At 53.3% G+C, this 22,145-nt stretch overlaps 1 protein-coding gene across 1 annotated transcript in view; it reads right to left on the reverse strand.

Moving 5' to 3' along the window:
* The window catches only part of Myo7a (myosin VIIA), a 78,855-nt gene that overhangs the window by 39,834 nt on the left and 16,876 nt on the right, over nucleotides 1–22,145 (reverse strand). Inside the window, exons 4-16 of the mRNA XM_042687570.1 lie at nucleotides 18,902–19,054; nucleotides 12,247–12,431; nucleotides 11,645–11,766; nucleotides 11,421–11,563; nucleotides 11,142–11,255; nucleotides 9,797–9,950; nucleotides 8,999–9,075; nucleotides 8,317–8,436; nucleotides 6,529–6,671; nucleotides 5,366–5,576; nucleotides 4,598–4,733; nucleotides 1,931–2,037; nucleotides 1,219–1,272 (exon numbers count right to left, since the gene is read on the reverse strand). Of these exons, the coding sequence (XP_042543504.1) occupies nucleotides 1,219–1,272; nucleotides 1,931–2,037; nucleotides 4,598–4,733; nucleotides 5,366–5,576; nucleotides 6,529–6,671; nucleotides 8,317–8,436; nucleotides 8,999–9,075; nucleotides 9,797–9,950; nucleotides 11,142–11,255; nucleotides 11,421–11,563; nucleotides 11,645–11,766; nucleotides 12,247–12,431; nucleotides 18,902–19,054 (1,719 nt within the window). The remainder of the gene's footprint in view (nucleotides 1–1,218; nucleotides 1,273–1,930; nucleotides 2,038–4,597; nucleotides 4,734–5,365; nucleotides 5,577–6,528; nucleotides 6,672–8,316; nucleotides 8,437–8,998; nucleotides 9,076–9,796; nucleotides 9,951–11,141; nucleotides 11,256–11,420; nucleotides 11,564–11,644; nucleotides 11,767–12,246; nucleotides 12,432–18,901; nucleotides 19,055–22,145) is intronic.

Genomic DNA, 22,145 nt, shown 5'->3' on the forward strand with positions numbered 1-22,145 from the left:
GGAGGAGGAGGAGGAGGAGGAGGAGGAGGAGGAGGAGGAGGAGGAGGAGGAGGAGGAGGAGGAGGAGGAGGAGGAAAAGGGTTATGTATCTGGGTGCCCGTGGCTCAAGCCTGTAATCCTAGCAACTCAGGAGGCTAAGATCTGAGAATCGAGGTTCAAAGCCAGCCCAGGCAGGAAAGTCCGTGAGACTCCTATCTCCAATAAATCACTAGAAAACTGGAAGTGGCGCTGTGGCTCAAGCAATAGAGCACGCACCTTGAGCTGAAGAGCACAGGGATAGTGCCCAAGCCCAGAGTTCAAGCCCCACAACCGACCAAAAAAAAGAAAAGGGTCAGAGCCCCGAATGATATCTGTCTCTCCAGTGTGACCTACATGTGGAACTTGGGAGGGGACCTGCTGGATTCTGGGCTTTCCAGTGCCTAGGTATCCTCTCTCTGAGGTCAGTTGCTGTGTGTATGAGGGTGAGGAACAGAGTGGTCCAGGGACAGAGAAAGGGGACCCCATTTAGAGAGATGTGGCACCCCATTCTGCAGCCAGAGCTCGTGAGCTGCTCCAGAGCTCTGCGGGGCACTGGCAGAAGAGGGGCCATCAGGAGGCTAAATGTGGGGGGGCAGGGGAGCTGGGGAGGGGCTGAGGAGCAGGGAGGGGAGAGGCATACTATGCGTTGCCAAGGGACACCGGCTCCCTTGGGACCTGTAGGCCCTTGGAGCCACAACCAGAGATGGAGAATTGGGGCACAGGCCCGTGGTGACTTCAGGTTTTAGCACCTCACGGGAACACTGCCACTGAGCCTCTTCCTAACCCCTCTCTGACCTCAGTCCCTTGATTACAAAATGCAGAGGTCACAGGTGCTTTGTGCGGCACAGGTCATCAAAGGGCCCCCAAAGTTGGTGGGAGCAGCAGAGGCTCAGCAGGGTAGGTGGCAGAGCAGTCAAAAGACCAGAGTTTGAGACCTCACCCCACCCCTGGCTCACACAACGCCCTGAGCAAGTTCTGCTCCTCTTTTAGGTCTGTTTCCCTCTTTAAGAAACCGAGATGCCTGCAGCGTACACACACACAAAACTCAAAACCCCAAACCAAAACCACTCCAGAAACCACTCCACAAAACACACACACACACACACTCAAGAAATAAAAAAGTAAAGGCTAGCCCTCTCCCCAGGCTCTGGCTCCATGGGGCTGTCCCTCCATTCTGCATCCCAGGCTGGGGCTTGTTACCTTCGCAGAGGTGGTTGTCTGGCGGAGAGTGCCGGATGAATAACCACAGAGAAACTACAAGGGGAATCACAGGCAGGTAAGACAGGAGGAAAACCATGAGTGGGAGGATCAGAAAGCAGGGGCAGAGGCCTCTGAGGAGGGAGGGAGGCCTGTGGGCAGAAACCTGGGCTCCCACCCAGGCACTGAGGGGGTGAGGGCTCTCCCTTCCAGCTGGCTCCTCCATACTCAGGAGGACAACAGGGGACAAAGGGGCACACATGCCTGCAGGAGGAAAGTCCACTGGACACCAGCCTAGAGCCTCAGAATAGGGGTCCAGAAGTCCTGTTTGGGGGCAATGGGGAGGGAGGAGGGGGGAACAGCACACCCTGTTGGGCAGTGACTGCATGCCACACTGTTCTGTGTCTCCCTTTATGGTAGAGGTCCAGTGGGCACACCCCCGTGGCAAACCAAGACCCCTCCAAGCACCATGATCTCTCTTTTGTGGCCCTTCTCTGGGCCTGGCTCCCCAGTAGCACCCCACCCAATCAGTACGAGGACCATGCAGGAGCCTCCTGGAGGCCTTTCCTGGAACTACAACCAAATCCTGTCCCCATTCCATGTGGGGCTCCCCTGACCCACCAGGAGCAAGCCCAGACTTCTGGAAATGCCTTTCTGGTTCAGTGGAGTGCTTCCTTCCCATCCTCCCCCCCCTCCCACCCCCATGCATCCTCACCATGGCGACATCAGCCTGGAAGATCTGCTTGATGAACTTGTTCCGGGAGGAGTGGACCAGCTGGATGATGTCCCCATGCAGGGTGTCCCGGTTCTTCTCCAGGAAGCCTGAACATCAGCAAAAAAACCCACAAAAACCAGTCATAACGGCACCTGGCCATTATGGGCAGGCAGCCCCAAGCCAGACCCAGGCCCCCTCCAAGTCTGCAATACCTGAGCCACGAAGACCTTCCATGTTCACCTTATCTGTGTCCCAGTGTGGGATACTGGGGCTAGGAGAAGATAGTATCTTTCCCAAGGGCCCAGAAACAAGGAGGGGCTTTCTTGCCAGCCACACAGGCCTCTGCCAGGCCTGTCCAAGGCGGGGACAGGGAGGGGGAGGAGGGGGAGGTGGGCTTCTCAGTCTCCAGACTGTGAACTGGAATGTCTGAACCATCCCAAGCCACCAGAGGTGGCTTTGAACTAAGACATCAAAGCTCAGGCTAAGCAAGCATGTCCCCTGGAGAGAACACACCTTGGCCTGGCATAGGCCAGCAGTAAGGAACAACTTCACCACCACCTCCAGGCTGGACAGGACATCATGATTTACACAGCACCCTCAGCCCCCTGTAGGGGAGTGGGCAGGGGTTCTTTCCTATTCCATGATGGAAACATGTTCAGAGAAGCTAGGAGAGTGGCCCCATGCCACACAACAGACATGGCTAGACTAAGCCCCAAGCCCAGGACCCTGATGCCAGTCCAGGATGGCTCCCTGCACCACACAACCTCGTTACAGCTGCCATTCCAAGGACTAGAGACCCAAATTAGTTAACAAGCTTCTATTAGGGTTGGCCCAGGAGAAGGATGACCTCAGGCTAGAGATGTCCAAGGGGCCATAGTGCTGTGGGGGGGCAGGGCTTGGCTGCCATTGATAGATGACCATGCCTGAGACATGCCTGATGAGGGAAAGGGCGCGAGCCTCATAGAACTGCTTTGGGATGGTGACAGAGTGACAGGGCTCTCATTAGAGCCGTGGGCCAGCCTCACTACATGAGCCTAGGACAGTCCTCTTTCTGGGGCTCAGTGTCCTCGTCTGTGAGAGAGGAACAATGACACCCAGCACAGTAACAGTGCTTCCTGACACACTTCTGACTCCCGGGACAATTCACAAGGAGTTTCAGCCCTGGTGGCTCCTAGCTTTCCTGTTATGAATGACATTGGCCTTAACCCTGAGTAGCAACCTGGAGTCTGATCAGCAGCAGCTCAATGGATTATATCTGCACAGATGCTCACTTGAGGCCATCCCTTCATCCCAGGGTCAGGGAGAATCAACAAGGCCTTCTGTAGGCTGTGAGAATTCCAAGTGGGACAGGTATAATGATACACAACCTGTAATCCAAGCTCTCAGGAAGAAGAGGCAGAAGGATCACAAGACCAAAGGGCTCCTGCGTTATATACAGACTCTGTCTCAAGGAAGAAGGAAGGAAGGGGAAGGAATCTTCACCACTTTTACTTGGCCTTGCTCATTGCTGGAGAGCCAGGTGGGTAACAGAGCTGTTTCCAGGATCAGCCTTGCATCTAAGTTGTGTCAAGTTGTGTAAGAACACGAACCTGTTTCCTCATATGTACACGGAGCATTGAGCCCCTCAAAAGGACAGAAAGCAGAACTCCTACAGATTCTAGCCACTCTTCACAGTAGCACTCGTCACATTGAACAAAGGGGGCAAACAGCCCAACTGTCACTAACAGCACATAAACCATGGCAGAGTATTATTCCGCTCTGAAAATGAAGGCAGTTTGCCCACAGTATGACATGGATGAGCCTTGAAGACACAATGCAAAGTGAAATGGAACACAAAAGGACACACACCATTGGATCCCACTTAGAGGAGGTACCTAGAACGAGCACACTCACAGAGACAAAGCAGGATAGAGCTGACAGGCTGAGGCTGAGGGAGGGTGAGAGTTATTGATGACCTTGCAGATCTCCTATCTCCTATGACAAAAGGCTCTGGAGGAGGTGGTGATCATTGACCAAACCTGTAAATGTACTTAGGGCCACTCAAGGTTACACTTAAAATGTAAAATGTCATACAGGTATGATTTACCACAGTGAAAAACGTATTCTTTAAGCTCAAGTAGTAGAACACTTGCTCTCAAATATGACTGATTCACACACACACACACACACACACACACACACACACACACACACACACACACACACACACACGCTCACGTGCGCACATACACACACATCCTCCCTGGTTCACGCCTGTAATCCTAACTAATCAAGAGGTTGAGATCTGAAGGTTGTGACCCAAAGACAGCTTGGGGAGAAAAGTCCATGACGCTTTTATCCGTAACCACCAAAAAGCTGGAAGTGCAGCTGTGGCCCAAGTGACTGAGTGCTAGGCTTGAAGACAAAAGCTCAGGGACAATGTTCAGGCCCTGAGTTCAAGCCCCAGGACCAGTGTGCATGTGTGCACACACACACACACACACACACACGCACGCACGCACACACGCACGCATGCACCTCTATGTAAAAGCAATGGAGAGCATGAGCCCCACATTTCCCCAGTCCCCTGTGCCTCCCGCCCTGTCCCCAGGCCCTGTGGTGTTTTCTGGGCCGGAGGGCAGGGAAGGATGGGACACATTGGACAGCCACCCGTTGGCCTGCCAGTACCTTGGGTCTCATAGTAGACAATGCCTGCAAAATGGTTGATGCCAAACTGGGTCTCGTGGCTGTTCTTGGGGGGCACATAGTTGGGGTTGAGTTTGTGCTGAGAGTTCAGTTTATTCAGCATGGTGGTGTCAGTGCCCTGCAGGAGCAGAGGGGCTGCTGTTGACTGCCCTCCCTCTCCCAGCCCTGCTGCCCCTCTGCCCAGGTCTTCACACCCCTCCTTGACCTTTCTCAAGAGCCTCCCGCCTGCCCCCCCCATCACCCCTTCCACAGGAGCTGGGTCCTCAGTTTCCCATTTGCTAAATGGATAAAGTGGACTTGCACAGTCTGGAGGACACATTCCAGTCTAGAGCATCTCTCTTTCATGATCAAAGTCCCAAGAATAGCCAGGCATGATGACACATGCCTGTAGTTCCAGCTATTTGGAAGGCTAAGGCAGGAGGAGTTCAAGGCCAACCTGGGCAACACAGGAAGACCTCATCACAAGATTACCAGTGCTATCTCTCGCTCCCCAATTCCACTCTAGGATATTCTGTTTCTTGAGCATATACTCTGCACCACACTGTGGGCTTAGATGGGCATTGGGTACAGGACCCCATGGACTGTAGGTGATCTCATGTGCCCCATGAGTATCCTAGAGCTGGCCCAGAGCACCCTGAAAGATGTGTGCCATCATTCCTACTCTTGGGGTGGGGGCGGGAGGGGAAGCTGAGGCTCTGAGTAGGGAAGGGACCCAGCATGCTGCTCAGTGCCTGCCCCCTTTGTGTCCACCTTGGGGAACTTGCTCTCCTCGTCGATGAGGGAGATGATGTTCATGGGCCTGTTGGCAATCATGTCCAGGGCATCCTGGTTGTCGGTGAACTCAATGTGCAGCCAGTCGATGCTCTCCAGGTCGTACTCCTCCTGCTCCAGCTTGAACACGTGTCGCACAAAGAACTGCTGCAGGTGCTCATTGGCAAAGTTGATGCAGAGCTGCTCAAAGCTGGGGGGGTGGGAGGCAGGGAATCGCAGGGTGTGGGGCCGGGGAGAGGTGGTTCATTCAGACCCCTGCCCCACTGAGCATGCCTGGCCTGGCCTCCATCTGCAATCTGCAGTGTGACTTTGGCCAGGGGGAATCTCATCACAGCTCTGCAGCTGGGTAGGACTGTCAAGTCCAGTCCTTCTAATGGGGCTGGATGTAGAGCCCTAGTCAAGGGAAACTCACCCAAGAAGTCAGAGGAAGGGTGGGCTAGAAGCCAGGGCTCAGGCCCCACGGGGAGGACCAGGGGCACTAGGGAAGGGAGGAGTCAAGACACTGAGGAGGTGAACCAGAGAGAGATACCAGTGTGTTGCTGAAGGACAGGGCTGACGTGACGTGGCCAGCAGAGATATAGACGTAGCCTTGAATTTCAGTGTAGGATGGTTTGGTGGAGGTAGGGGGGGTGTCCTATGTCATCCACAGATTAAAGAACTGCTATGATTTGCCTGGAGTCAGTTAGTGGACCAGACATGGCTGGGCTCTATCATATGGCCCCCAAAGATTGGAGGTGGGGGTGGTGGGGAAGGGGAGAGGAGGGCCCAGGAATTAGCACTTGAGATCAATCCAGGCCTCTACTGTTTCAAGGTGCCCTGTAGCTTGGGAACATTGGGCACAGCAACTGTGGCCACAGAACCTAGACACCAGAGGTACTCCCCAAGGGTCCCAGATGGTATGAAGGCTTCCACATGCATGCGCACATGCACGTGTGTACACATGCACACACACACACACACACACACACCCCTGAGCAGGTTTCAGCTGACCCTGGTGAGAGGGAAGGACATAGATGGGGACCTCCAGGATGTCTAAAGCCAACATTGGCATCAGCCAGACAGAGTGAATGTGCTTGGAGCCAGATCCATGTGGCTTAAAAGGTGAGAGGTGACATTTCCACCAAGCAGTGCCCACATGGTACCTGTTCACAGCAAAATTCTCAAACCCAAAGATGTCCAGAAGGCCGATGGACCGGCGGGAGTTCTTCACTTCCTGGGAGGGAGGCTTGTAAATTGCCGCATTGATCTTGTCCACGATCCACACAAAGAGCCGTCCGTAGATGCCCTGAAAGGTGACTGATCAGCCATGGGGCCTTCGGGGACAGACTGGGCTCTGACAGCCTTCATGCTGGCTCCTACCCATCTAAGGGACACCACGCTACAGAACACACGCTTTCCCACTGCCTGCTCCTGCTCAAACAATTCCTGTCTACTTCAAAGCGAAATCAACAACACATGTGCAAAACCTAGCCGGGGATTAAGAAAACATCAACAGGGCTGGGAAGGTGGCTCAGTGGTAGAGCGCTTGCCTTGCATGCCTGAGGCCCTGGGTTCGATTCCTCAGCACCACATAAGCAAAAAGAAAAAAAGCCGGAAGTGGCGCTGTGGCTCAAGTGGTAAAGCGCTAGCCTTGAGCTGAAGAGCTGAGGGACAGTGCCCAGGCCTAGAGTTCAGGCCCCATGACCGGACCCCCCCCCCCCAAAAAAAGAAAACATCAACATCGGAACCTCGCTCTCCTCTTGTGGGAGGAGAGGGAAGGAAAAGGGACAGAAGTGGGTTTTATCTGCCTGTCCTACGGCCTTCTCCCATTCATTATTCTTTCGGTAGTATGTCATAACAAAGCTGTTTGCATCTGTTTTACCTTGATCAAACACGAAAATGCCTGCTAGTCATGATCTATCATTTGTATGCTTACCTTGTTCACTTTTAAAAATATATATATATAAAAGGAACCAGTCAATGGTGACTCAGATCTGGAATCCCAGCTAAAATCTTTGGGATCATGGTTCAAAGCCAGCCTGAGCAGAAGCCCACAAGACCCCTGCTCAATGAACAGCTAGATGTGGCTGTGGGCAGATGCTATCCTAGCTCTCAGGAGGCCCAACACAGGTGTATCACCTTCAGGCACACCTCAAGCAGGAAGCAAGACCCTATCGATCACAAAAATAACCAGCAGAAAGTAAGGCTGGAGATGTAGCTCAGTGGTTAGAGGCCTTGCTAGTGAGAGAATGAGTCCTAACCTTAGTACCACTGACAAAATTAATAATACTATCTCCATTTTTGGCATGCTCAATAAAGATGTCAAAATCTATATAAATAAATAAGACCCCTGCTCAGGCATTAGCCGGTCTGAGAGTCTTCGCTGGTGCTACAGATGAGGAAGAAACAACCTTTGGGCTCCCTCCTCAGGCTCTGTCTTCCCAGCAGCTCTGAAGAGTTCCACAGCCTGGAATCCAGCACAGGCTGATACAGGGGGTGGTGAGTAGCACAGGGACAGAAAGAGGGCGCTGGACTCCTGCCCACGCTGGCCCCCTCTTCTGCAGAGAGACCCAAAAGGGTCCTTGGCTGGGGACAGAGGAACACTAAGTAGGCCAAGTTGAGAGCTGGGGGAACAGAGCAGGGCGGGGCCCTGAGGAACTCAGTACTGGCCCTGAGGAACTCAGTACTGGCCCTGAGGAACTCAGTACTGGCCCTGAGGAACTCAGTACTGGCCCTGAGGAACTCAGTACTGGCCCTGAGGAACTCAGTACTGGCCCTTGCGGGTTAGGTGCATACACAGGGCTCTGAGGAGGGCAGATGGAGCCCAGATCACAGAGACAGCTAGGTGAAGCTGCCGCACTCCAGTCCAATGCAGGCTGGTATAAGGCCCAGCTCTGGGATCACCCAACTCCCAAAGGCAGAGAGCAGGCAGCCACTTTACATCATCCTACCTTGACGAAGGCATCGCGCACGTCCAGCGCCTGCTCCCGGCTGAGCGGAGTGGACACTGTCTCCCCACGGGTGATGAGGGTGCGGCTAGTCAGGCAGCTCATTAGGTCCGGAGGATTCACCTGGTACAGATACTCTGGTAGGTAGTTTGCCCACTCCAACCCTGCCTGGCTTGGGGCACATCCTCCAGCTCCACTGAAAATACCATCCTCCCCCAGCCCAACGCCCCGCAATGTCAGAAGCCCCTGGGGTGAGGGGGGGCGGGGCTGCCTGGGACAAGCATTTTTCCAGACAACCCTCCTGGTTCTACCAGCACCATACCAGGACTGGCCCCAACTTCTCTCCAACCTTGGTTATAGCCCAGTGGGCATTTGCGAAGAGACTGATAGACTCGTGACCTGACCCATGGACATTGTGCCCTCTATCAATCAGATGTGTAGACAGGCTATGAGGGCAAGAATAACTCACCCAAGGCCCCAAGCCCAGCCCAGGCCGCCCCAGGCACCACTAGACAACCAAGGCCAGTGGGCCCCAGCCTCACCCTTGGGGTTTTGCTTGTATGGAACAGCGCTGAGCCCACATGTAATCCTCTCTCCCAGGGGGCTCCCAGTAGCCTGGTCCCCTCATGCCAGAACCATCTTTGAGGGACAGATGCAGGGGTAAGGACAGAAAGCCAGCACTGACCTCAAGCAGGGACGCGGCGGTGGCTAGCGATGGGGAGAAGAGGACCTCGCAGGCATCTAGGTTTTCAAATGTACGGGCTGCCGGCAGCAAGGATGAGAGGTCAGGGGAGAGGTGAGGGAGGGAGCCCAGGCAGTCATGGGAGGACCAGGTCACCTGCCCACCTTCACTGAAGGTGGGGCACGGCCACTGACTTTCCACATCAACAGATGTCTACTTCATGTTCTCATGAGAGCCTATGGGACTCTTATGCCAGTGCCTGAGGCCATGTCTGTAGTCTAAAGCTGCACACACTCCCTGGCAGCTGCCCCTGTCCCTCACTCTTTGCCTCAGACTCCCAGAGCTCTTGGCTGCAGCCCTTGCTCCTCTGAGATGGGCTTTGTGAGCTGGTCTTCCCCAGATGTACCTCACTCTCTCGGGGCCTAGGGACTTTTGTGCAACCTCCTTCTTCTGTCCAGGGCATCCTGAAGTCTTTTAAGATGGTGCTTTCTTGAGTGCTGGGATCTCTTATTGAGAGAATTTCCCAAATATCCTTCTCCTACCTAGGACCTTATTTTGGGGCTCAAAGGAGGTAGAAGCCAGTGCTGGCCTCAGAGGACTGCCCCTCATCCTGGTGGATGGTAATGTCACACAAGTAAGCATAGTCCCTTTCTTGACCTGTTTCCTTTCAGATGGCTATGTGGCCACTCACACCTTAGGATGAATTACTTCAAAGAATTGCCCTCTTTTTAAGACAGGTGATCTTAGAAGAGGTGGGTCTTATAGGGCCCCATGCAACTCCCAATACACCTCATCTCTCACCCTCATACTGCAAGTTGCCCATGTGCAGGATGGCTGCCAGGAGCTTCGAGATCTCCCAGTTCTCCGTGTCCGTGAACATGAGCACCTTCATGGCCGAGCGGATACTGGCATACTCCTGGCTGTCCACCCGGCCCTCACAGGTTATGCAGTTCCCCTGGGAGGCAGGACAGAAGAGCGGGGACTGGGAGGTCATCAAGGAGACAAGGGTAGCCCAAGAGATGGCACCTGAGCCACAGGTGCCATCTCTTGGGCTACCCTTGAGCTCAAGGCTAGAGGTATCTAAAAATCTCTTGCTTCCCATACCCGGGGCCTACATACCCTTTTTCCTGCATGTGAGAAGAGGATCTGGGCCATCAATGCCATCAATGCCAGGCCTCCCCCGCCACCCACCTGGCAATCACAGCACCAAGGCTGCACCCTGCTCCTGCACCCTGGGGGCTGCCCACTCTCAAGGCATTGACCTTTTGCCAGGCACAGCTTCATGTGCATGGAGGAGGGGATGGCAGACGAGGGTTTGGCTCACACTGTGTAAAGGTCTAAGCATGCCAGCCAGTAAGGGAGTATCCAGGAAGGCCTGTCACCCACACCACCCCCCTGAAGAGCTGAGGGATAGCACCATCAGTGGCACTGTGGCTCAAGTGGTAGAGTGCCAGCCTTGAGCTGAAGAGCTGAGGGACAGCACCCAGGCCCAGAGTTCAAGCCCCATAACTGATGAAAGAAAGAAAGAGAGAGAGAGAGAAAGAGAGGAAGGAAGAAAGGAAGGAAGGAGGAAGGAAAAAGAAAAAGAAAGAAAGAGAGAAAGAGAGGAAGGAAGGAGGAAAGAAAAAGAAAGAAAGAAAGAAAGAAAGAAAGAAAGAAAGAAAGAAAGAAAGAAAGAAAGAGAGAGAGAAAGAGAGAAAGAGAGAAAGAAAGAGAGAAAGAAAGAAAGGGAAAAGAAAACGTTTCTGTAGCTAGGAACCCAGTGGCTCATGCCTAGTTCCTCAGAAGGTTGAGAATGGAAGATCTCCCTTCAAAGCCAGCCCAGGGAGGAAAGTTCAAGAGTCTGCAATTAATTAGCAAAAAATATAAATGGAGCTGTAGCTCAAATGGGAGGGCCTGAATTCAAGTCCCAGGACAAGCATGGGGAAAAAAAGAAATCTCTGTGCTGAGAATTCACTAGCGGTAAGGGAGCATGTGTGCCTGGTGGAGTCAGGCCTCTGGCTGGGCTGGACAGGGCAGGGGCCAGGGAAAGGTGTGTGGGAATGTTCTCACCCACCAAGCTCAAGTGGAGCAGGCCATGTTGGAGAGGCTTGGAGCTGCAGGACTGCACAGAGCTGGATGACCCCTACCCCATCCCAAGCCTCACCATGGCCAAGTAGTTGTAGTCAGCAGCCTGGCCCAGGCCCAACTTCTTCTTCTGCTCCTCGCTCATGCCCTCCAGCATGCAGTAAAACACATGGTAGTTCCTCTCATCGGGGGCCTGAAGGGAGGCAAGGTGTGGGCCAGAGCACAAGTCCAGGAGGAGGACACGGTAGGCCCTCACAAAGAGGTGAGGGCTGCGTGGGCCAAATAGACAGCAAGACCAAACCCAAGGTGTGGTCTTCCCTGCGTGTGCCCCCACCCCAAAACCAAGACTCACACCTACCTGACGACAGACTCGAGACTTCTCCAGCAGGTATTGCTGGATCTTGGCTCCTTCAATGGCACCCCGCTTGTTGAAGTGGATGTCAATGTATTTCCCGAAGCGGCTGGAATTGTCGTTGCGGATGGTCTTAGCATTGCCGAATGCTGCAGGGGTTAGGGGGATAGAGGTCATGGCGAAGGCCAGCCCAGGCCCAATGCCAGCCTGTCCTCAGAACCTGACCCTACCTTCCAGGATTGGGGTGGCCTCCAGGACCTGCTGTTCGATCCATGAGTGCTGCCCACTGATGGCCGCCAGGAACTGCAGGATCAGCTTTGTGCTCTCCGTCTTCCCCGCTCCTGACTCTCCGCTGTGGATAGACAGAGGATGGGGCTCAGCCCACGCTGTCCCATCAACTCCTTGTCTGCAATATGGTCTGCATCCTCAGGAGCTCAGGGCTCTGCCATACCCACAGGTAATTTTGCGCACATACACACACACGCACGCACGCGCGCACACACACACACACACACACACACTCATCTAAACTTACCATAGAGCGTGGTACGTATTAGATGTGCAATCAAAGCTTTTGGCCTCTTACCCTCTGCCCAAGACAAAACAGGAACCTGAGATTTCAATCGACCAGCACTTAATGGGAGGCTTCAGTAAACAAGGCCAGCCTCAAAAGCCAGCACAAGCTTTGGCAGTATTAAGAGAGATATAAGAGATGGGAAAGGGGAGGTGATTCTCTATGTTACCACACAGAGCAGGGTTGCTGGGAGCTCCATGGCACTTCGTACAGTGGAGCCATGTCTAGTGGTACTGGCAGGTGCCAGGCCCCCCCCACCTGATGATACAGCACTGGTCCCGGTTGTTGCGCTTCATGTTGAAGTAGCAGTTGTCAGCGATGGCAAAGATGTGGGGGGGCATCTCCCCGATCTTCTTGTTGGTATACTGGCGGATATGCTCTGACGAGTAGATGGAAAGCAGCTGGTACGGGTTCACAGCAACTAGGATGGAGCCCGTGTATGTCTGTGGGTACCAAAGACAAGGGCCTCACTACGTTCATGTGCATAGGATGCCACGCCCACTCTGCGGGAGGCCCCACCCATGCAATGGGAGGTCACGCCCACTCCATGGCTCAGAGCAGGGAATGCAGTTACAGGAGTTACTCTTCCTTCCTCCTTCCAGCTTGCAAAGGTCAGGCAGGCCTAGCCTGCCATCGGTGATGCGTGTATTGACATTTGAGGTCTGAAGAGACCAAAGATAGATGTGGCCACACAGGGAGGTGACGGTCTTGCCTGTCCTCATTCCTCATCCCAGGGCTCCCCACCCCTAACCCCCAGCTGCTGCCACCATGCAGAGCAACTCAGCCCAGAGTGGCCATGCAGGGGAAGGGAGACTGGGTACCACATGCCAGGAAAAGGCCCGAACCAGAGGCAAAGCAGCTTCGGGCAGAGACAAGAGACTCAGCACTAGGGCCAAGAGGCAGTAGCAAGCCTAGCTCAGTTTTGGACACCCTGAGGCAGGTAGACACCCTTGTGGGGCCCAAGATGCTCCCTTCCCAATAAGCAGCCTCCTCCATTGTGAGCCTCCGCAGGGAGAGAAAGGAAGGAGGCTGAGGGGAGCAGCCAGGCCAAGCCAATAGCCTAGAAGCCTCACTCACCCGCCCTCCACAGTTGGTCTGAGGATACAAAGTGCCAGAGCAGAGAAAAAGGAGCTGGTCAGTGGGAAATTGGGTGATCAGGGTCCCCGTGAGCAATACCACCCATCTGGCCGAGGGTTGGGATAATTAACTCAGGACCCCCTTAGCCACTGTCCTCAGTTTTGAAAGTTATCTGTCTTGTAGCTGGGAGCCCCAGCACACGAGCCTTTTATTGCTTTAGCTATTTGGTTTGTCAGTCATGGGGCTTGAACTCTGGGCCTTGGCACTGTCCCTGAGCTCAAAGTGAGCACTCTACCACTTGAGCCACAGCATCACTTCTGCTTTTCTGGTGGTTAATTGGATATTAGAGTCTCACGCATGTGAGCCACCAGTGCCCGGCTTGCTTTAGCTATTCTTCAAATACAGTCTCCCTTTTTGCCTGAGCCACAATCCTCCAGTGTATACCTCCCCCATAGCTGTGATGACAGATGAGAACCACTATGCGCAGCTCTATTGGTTGAGATAGACTCTTGCACATTTTTGCCTAGCCTCCAACTTCAGTCCTAATTTCAACCTCCTAAGTAACTAAGATGACAGGTGTGAGCCACTGCACCAGGCTCTTCGCTTCTTCCCTCCCTCCCTCCCTCCCTCCCTTTCTCCCTCCCTCCCCCCCTTCCTTCTTTCCTTTCTTCTTTTTTCTTATCAGTCTGGGCGCTGTCCCTGAGCACTTTTTGCTCAAGGCTAGTGCTGTACCACTATGAGCCACATAGCCACTTCCAGTTTTCTGGTGGTTTATTGGAGATCAGAGTCTTATGGACTTTCCTGCCCAGGTTGGCTTCAAACCTCCATCCTCATCTCTCAGCATCCTGAGTAGCTAGGATTGTAGACATGAGTCATGGGCGTCTGGCTGTTCCATTCTTTTCAACACTTGTCTAAGATGGTGATACTCATCTCTAACCTAGCAACGCCACAGGGCAACAGGCTGCCTGCACACTGTTTATTCACCAGCCTTTTTAGGGAGCCCCATGGGGAGGTGGCCCCCGGGAGCTCAGACAGACCGCAGATGCCCCAAGAGGGGGAGGTGGTGAGCTGAGGGGTCTCCAGTGGGCATGGATGCATGAAAGGACATGACATTTGGGAGGCCTGATGGAGAAAGGTCACATAGACAGCGTGGAGGACAAATGACAGTCATCATCTCAGACTAATGAGCCAGACAGACAGTGACCCTGAGAGACTCAGTGACCAAGTTCAGGGCAGGGACAGCGGTAGGAAGGGACTTGAACCCGCTGAGAACCTTAAGTAGTCTTCCAGGGTGGGGCTGAACATCCACTCGTGATTCTCCTCTACCCACAGCAACTCGGGCTTGACCTTGCAGAGCACTGGTGGCTCATGCCTGTAATCTTAGCTGCTCAGAAGGCTGAGATCTGAGGATCAAGGCTTGTAGCCAGCCTGAGCAGGAAAGTTTGTGACACTTTTGCCTCTAATTTACGAGAAAAAAAACAAAACAAAACCAGAACTGAAGGTGTGGCTCAAATATAGAACACCAGCCTTGAGTAAAAAAAAAAAATCCAAGCAAGTAGCTAGGTACTGGTGGCTCATGCCTGTAATCATAGCTACTCAGGAGGCTGAGACCTGAAGATCACAGTTTGAAGATAGCCTGGGCAGGGAAGTCCATGAGTCTCTTATCTTCAATTAAACACCAAAAAGCCAGAAGTAGAGAGGGAAAATGGGAGAGATCAAGGGATGGGGTGACATTATCCAAAAAGAAATGTACTCATTACCTCACCTCATCACCTTTATAATAACATTAAAAAAAAAACTCAAAGCCAGAAGTAGGGCTGTGGCTCAAGTGGCAGAGCACCAGCTTTGAGCACCAAAAGCTCAGGGACAGCACCTAGACATTGAGTTCAAGCCCCAGCACCGGCACACATACACATAAAAAGCCAACCAAAAGTTCATGGCCATGAATTCAAGCCCCAATACTGGCAAAAGAAAAAAGTCTTGACCATATTGCCCTCTATCAGAAACCAGCCTTCAGTGTCCCACAACTTTAGGACAAAGTGTATATCATGTCCCCAAGCCTGGCCCCTGCTACCCCCCACCCCAGAGCCAGGGGGTTCTTTCACATTAAACCTCCAGCGCAGAGCCCCACGCCTCCTCCGCCATGTCAGACAGTGCACGTGCGGCTTGCGTCCCTTCACCCAGCGAATTCCTTCTCACCCATCTTCAGAGCCTTGCTGGGATGGCTCCTCCAGGAAGTGGGAACATCCTGTGGGACCCAGAACATCCCACCTAGGCCCTCCAGGCCATTTCCTGACTCCCGCATGGTTCTGCTTCAAGACCTCTATCCTCCAGCACACAGGATGCTGAGCAGTGTTTGTTGAGTGACTGATCGACTATATTAAAGGGCTGAGGGGACAGCATTAACTGCAGTCCTGAGAAACTAGTGGGGAAGGAAGCCAGAACCGCTGCCGGTGCCCTGAAGCAACACCAGCCACCATGCCACAGAAGTCTGGCCAGGATGTGGGAGTAGAAAGGCACCCAAGAGTGTAACAACGATGCGACCATCTGTGTACAAGGGAAAGTGTGGGTGCAGAATCCCTCTGAAGTTCCACAGCAGTGGTTTTTCTCCTGGTCAGAACAACTTTCTAACTGTATAATGCACACTTGCTTAAAAATATTTCTTTTTTTTTGGGGGGGGGGGGGTCCAGTCATGGGGCCTGAACTCTGGGTCGGGGCGCTGTCCCTCAGCTCTTCCGCTCAAGGCTAGCGCTCTACCACTTGAGCCACAGCGCCACTTCCGGCTTTTTTCTTTTTGCTTATGTGGTGCTGAGGAATCGAACCCAGGGCAAGCGCTCTACCACTGAGCCACCTTCCCAGACCTAAAAATATTTCTTAAAAAAGAGAACTGTTGCAAGGCACCAGTGGCTCACGCCTATAATACAGCTACCGAAGAGGCTGAGATCTAAGGATTGCAGTTCAAAGCTAGCGCAGGCAGGAACGTCTGTGAGAGTCTTATCTCCAATTAACCACAAAAACAAACAAACAAAACAAAAAAAAGTGAAACTGTGGCTCAAGTTACTCCTAGGGCTAGCCTTGAATAAGAAAGTTCAAGGACAGCACCCACGCTAAGTTCAAGCATGTATGCATGTGTGCATGTATGTGTACGCCCACATACACAAGACCTCTGTCCTCTGAGAGGACCCTTCCCAGCAATGGGGATGACCAGGAAGACCCCATGGACAAGACTCCACATGCAGCTCCTCTCTGTGGACCAAAATCCTCAGAAAATCCCTGAAAGCAGGGTCATGCTCCTCCTGGCCCGATGGGAGTGCTGAGCCACCCAGTCCTGGCCAAGGAACTCATTAGATAACTGGGCGTGGGCTGAGGAGGGGCCTTGGCACCACAGCCTCAGTGCTGGTGTGTCTCCACCTGGGCTCCCCAAGCCCCAGGAATGCACCTCCAGATGGCAACTGGAGACTGGAAGGAGAACAGGAGGCCTGGCCTCTAACAGCAGACTCAGACTCTCTGGGCCTCCAGGCCCATTGGTCCTCTGCAGTCTTGGAATAGCCCTGAGCCCATCCAGGGCCACAAAGGGCTAATGCCCACTTGCCCAGCAGAGCCCTCCTCTCACATCTCCAGCCACGAAACCTGCTCTGTGGGAGCCTAGGACATGACACACGTGGTGGTGCCTGAGGCAGGGATCTGGGCTTCCGTAAGGCCAGAGGGCTGTGATGAGAATCAATGCTATCTGTGGCTCCCCTCCCCCAGGAAGCCCCAGGCTGGCCACCCCAAGGACTCTTCCCTTGGAGGCTGGCAGGCTGTGGAGACCAAGAATGTGCCCTGGGTCACAGCCCTGTCACAGGCTGCCCTCCCTACACAGGCACCCATTGTGCCCATGGCAAGCCAAGTCAAGAATGGACCACAAACATCTGCAAAGGGCTCCAGGCTCTTCTCAACACTGAGAATCCTAGGTCCCCACTGTCTGGCCCTGGGTCACCTGGCAAAGGCTTACTGGGGTCTTCTTAGGACCCTCCACATTCCAGGGTGTCAGGGCTGATATGGAGCCACGGAGTGGATCTGTAAGGTGCTCTCCCCACCTCTGGGGACAGGCCAGCTCAGAGTAGGCGGCTCCTGGGACCGTCAGGGACAGTGTCCAGTCAGCTCAAGGCTAGAAGCCATAGAGGTAACCGGAGGAAATCTGGGGTGATGGGGCTGAGCTCAGGTAACTCAATCCTGAAGTGGATGTTGCCCTGGTTAGGGACAGGTGTGGTTTTCTGGACAAGACGACGGCCCTGGATATTTTGCCAAAGTCTTGCTCTAATCCTTACCCACCAAGTCACAAGAACCTGGGACTCCGCGAAACAGACCCCAGACCTCCACAGACACATGGACTCCATGAGTCTCAGGCCCAGGGACATCTGGTTTGATCTCTTCCAGGGGCCATGGCTTGAATTCCTGGCCTGCAGCCCCCAACAGGAAGGGGCTCAGGCCCTCAGGTCAGCTCCTCCTCTTCCTTCCACAGGGCCCACCCCCACCCACAAGAAGATGTCAGGACAAGTGGGAACACACCTACACAAACAGGGTGAGTCTGAGAGTCTATAAACTTAGCCTGTGTCAGGGACCTGATCCAGGCTGATCTCTAACAAAGCCACTTACTGTCCCCTACTTCCCTCAGTAAAGCACAACTTGCTGAGCTACACAGCCTTACGCCCCCCCCCCCATCTCATGTGTCCTGACCACAGCTGCCTTGCTTTAGCCACTGCCCAACACTCCTTCACATCAAAGAGCCGGCCACCTACCACATCCCTATACCACACACAACAGGCCTCAGTTTCCAAGACATGGATCTTTGGGTCTCTGATAGGGGCATCCCTGTCTTCCCCAGCTCCTCCCTGGGGTCAGGCCTCAGCCCAGGGACAATGAGGGAGTGTGTGGCAGCTCCACCAGCAGCTCTAACAGGCTCCTTCAGCAGTACAACCTGTCACACTGTTCAGGCTTGGATGATGGCCACACTGCTCCCCATGACCCAACTGTGGCCACTCCCCCCACCCCCAGGGAGAGGAGGAAGAAGAGTGCTTCCAAGAACAAGAAGCTGACACTAAGGGGTTCTTCTAGAGGACGGTGAGGTCCCCTGCCCTGGCCTAGAGATCTAGTCCCACTTCCTGGCTGAGGGGTGCTAGTCATGTCTACAGATGCACCCTCAAGTCCTGCCCCTTCTGAGTAATGGGGAGTTCTGAGCAAGGGACAAAGAAAGAGTTTGTGGGTGCTGAGGGCTCCCTGCAAAGCTCCAAGGGGACCCAGCTGGTGGCTCAGGAGGCCCCACCTGCTCCCCACATTCATGGATCCTTCCCCCTGAGCTCCTGAGTGGGGTGAGCCAGAACTACACAGTGTATGTGCACTGTGTGCATAGTATACACACCTTTGGGCCTGAAAAAACCTAGTGGGAGCCTCAGTTTCCCGGTCTGCAAAATGAGAACCAGTAGTCTAAGTGATTGGTCTCCAGGGCTCGTGTTCTGTTCTCCTCAGAGCCCATCCTCGGTATCATCTCTGCTGGGCAAAATAGGCTTTGTCTTCTGCATCTCCCCATGAAGGAAAGGGTTAACTGCTCTAACAGTGAGATTCAAGAAGTTCCTCCATCTTTTTCCTAAACATGCCCATTTCCTTAGGCAGCCTCCCTTAAGCCCAGCAGAGAGCGGCTCCTGACCTGACAGGTTCAGAGAGGCATCAAACACCCACTGCCATATCCCAGCCCAGAGAGACCCTCAGCATGGCAGCTCTGAAAGCCCTCTCTGGTGTGGCTGCAGAGCCAGCCAAGTCCCAGGGGGCAGGCAGAGTGGCAGTGGGCAGTACTCACATAGATGAGGTGGTCCCGGTAGCGAATGAGCAGATTACGCAGGATGCCGGCCTCGTTGAGGTCCCCCAGGCGGATCATGTCCTCCACGCCGTGGACCGAGGTGGGGTGCATGGGCTTGATGTGCATGGCATTCTGTGGGGAGATCCAGTGCTCCTGCGGAGGCAGAGCCCATAATGTCAACATGTGCCTCTCAGCCAGCCTGCATGCAGCACAGCAAGGGGTCTCAGAGGAGGAGCTGGGGGAGGTAGCTGTGCTATCTGCCTGGGTCAAACATCAGAGGTGGGTGGGACAGGACCTTGAGGGTTGTCATTTGGGGATCAGGTTCCCTCTTGGTCACTCTGCAGGATGGATGGGCTTGGCTTCAAATCCAGACTCTGGTAAACTCTGGTAACTTTGGGCCAGATGCCAGCGGTTCCAGTTACTCAGGAGGATGAGATCTAAGGATCTTGGTTCAAAGCCAGCCCATGCAGGAAAATTCCTTGAGATTCTTATCTCCAATTAGCTACCCAAAAAGCCAGAAGTAGAGCTGTGGCTCAAGTGGTAGAGTGCTATTCTTGAGCAAGAGAAGCTCAGAGATAGCACCTAGGCCCCGAGCTCAAGTCCCAGGACCAGCAAAATAATAACAACAACAACATTGGCTAATGCCACGAGCAAATCAACAGGTGTGTGTGGTGGAGAAACTGAGCCCCCAATCAGCACCCTTTGGAGGAGGCAGCATTTGGGCTGAAGTATGAATGGAAAAAAAGAGAGCGACCTGTGTAAAATGTGAGGGAGAGAAAATCACCTCCAAGGACTGTGGAAACAGCGCCTTCAAGACTGGTGTAGTGTGTCATGATCGAAGGAATGGAACAGTAGTGTTGGCGATGGGACTGACTAAATATGGTATATTTCACAATGCTTCCTGGAGAAATGCATGAAAAATGGGCACGAGCTGGAAATAGGTTTCAGCCTGCCTTACTAGCAACCTCATTCTCCCCTGCAATATTCCCTGTGGCCGCCAGGTGGCAGATGGCCACACCTGTGTGCTGCAGCAGCTGATTCCCTCAGTTTACAAGCTTGGGCTTCCTGAGGGGCTGGGCATCTAGGAGCAGCCCTCCTCCCCCCTCTCTCCCAGGATCTCCAGCACCTTCTCACTTTTCCAAAAGGAAGAGTCTGACCTGTGCTCCCAGGTGTGACCACAGCCTGAGTGGAGCCCCATAGCCCTCCCATTCCCAAATGGCAAGGTCCAGGAGCCTGGAATCAGGCAGGTGGCTGACTTTGGGGGGAATAGGTAAGCTCACTGCTACCTCCTAGTTCAAGCCTACATGCTGAGGCACTTTGCCTCCCCACACCAGGGCCTCCTCCAGCTCAGCTCTGCAATCACCAGGTTTAAGAGACTAGCAGGGATCGGGCATCAATCCCATCCCCCACCCCACCCTCACAGAACCCCTAGCCCATCTGGTCACCCAGTCCTGCCTATCCAATCCTCTACAGGGCTAAAGAGTGGTAGATGGGCACCCTGTGGTTCAGACTCCCATCTGTCCCTGGCCTAGCCCCTGGCTCTTAGGGCAGGGTGGCCCATGCAGATGCTCCAAGGGACCAGGACAGGACAGCAGAGACCCCAATTCCAGTCCCCTCCCCACTGCCTCTCACAGCAATGCCTGTCAGGAGCCTAGAATGCAGGCCACATCCTCCCTGAGGCACAAGGTGGCCCACCCATGAGGTCAAGGAACCTGACTTTCCAGTGCCATGTGGAACATTCCTCCTTCCATCTGGAAAATTCCCTCTGCCTGCCCCCACTCTCAGACTGAGTCCCAGACCCAGGAAACAGCTGGGCAGGCTGTCTGCCTTCCCTGCTCACCCCTACCCCTGCCTCCTGGGCTCCTCCCCGGAGACAGTTCAGCTCAGCCTCTACAGGGCCTGGGATTCTGCCCTGTTACGTTATCTTCCTGAGTCTCCAAGACAAACAAGACAAATGGTACCCCTCCTACTGGAAGTACAGGGACAGTACCGGAGGGAGTGGTTAGGAGGGAACAGTATCCAGGAATACCACCCATTGTGGCTGGCCTGCTCTGCCCTGTCTGTACAGTGCTGAGGCCTAGAAAGTACTCAGCTAGAGCTGGGGATCCATACTCAATGTGTGTTCTTGTTTGCTCCTAACACTCCACAGCAGAGAACTTCAGACCCCATTTCAGACTGATGAGTCACACTCAGAAGTAAAATGACTGGTGGGGTGTGGAGGCAGCACTCCTGAGTCTCATACAGTCAATACATTTGTACACCGGTGTTTACAGCAGCGCTGCTCACAACAGCCAAGCTAGGAAATGTGCCAGGTGCCTGGGAGCCAACGAATGGATTAAAAAAAATAGCGGTACATATATATGATGGAGTATTAGTCAGCCATACAGAAGAATGAAAAATTTAATCCTAGCTACTCAGGAGACTGAAATCTGAGGACTGTGGTCCAAAGCCAGCCTAGACCGCAAAGTCTGTGAGACTCTTATCTCCAATTAAACACCAAAAAGCTGGAAGTTGAGCTGTGGTTGAAGTGATAGAGTGTCAGCCTTGAATGAAAAAACTCAGGGACGTGCCTTGGCCCTGAGTTAAGTCCCAGAACACACATGCACCCAAACAGACAGACACACAAATGAAATCATGCTATTTGCATGAAAATAGATGGAACTAGAAATCATGTTAAGTGAAATAAACTGGACTGAGAAAGATAAGTATCACATGTTATCATATGCAGAATCTAGTTGGTTTTTTTACTGATAGAAATGAAAAATGGAATGTTTGGGGAGTAGCAGGAAAAGGTGAAGGCAGAGCATGAAGTGGGGTAGAGAATATGATTGAACTGCTTTATACACATGTACAAAAACAGAACAATGAAGCCTGTCAAAACTTGCTTAAGGGCTGGGAACGTAGCTTAGTGGTAGAGTGTTTGCTTAACACGTATGAAGTCCTGCATTCTATTCCTCAGTACCACATAAACACAAAAAGCCAGAAGTGGCACTGTGGCTCAAGTGGTAGAGTGCTAGCCTGGGACAGTCCCCAGGCCCCGAGTTCAAGCTCCAGGACTGGGAAAAAAAAAAATTGTTTAAAAGGTGGGGTAAGAACAACTAAATGGATGAATTTGACCAAAGTCGATCATACACATGGAAATATCACAATAAAATCCCTTTATACAATTAATATATGCAAATTTAAAAAGAGGCAGAGGCTGGGTACCAGTGGATCATAACTATCATCTTAGCTACTCAGAGGC

The sequence above is a fragment of the Dipodomys spectabilis genome, unplaced genomic scaffold, assembly GCF_019054845.1.
Source record: "Dipodomys spectabilis isolate Male_0828 unplaced genomic scaffold, ASM1905484v1 ptg000003l, whole genome shotgun sequence".
Taxonomy (NCBI): Eukaryota; Metazoa; Chordata; class Mammalia; order Rodentia; family Heteromyidae; genus Dipodomys; species Dipodomys spectabilis.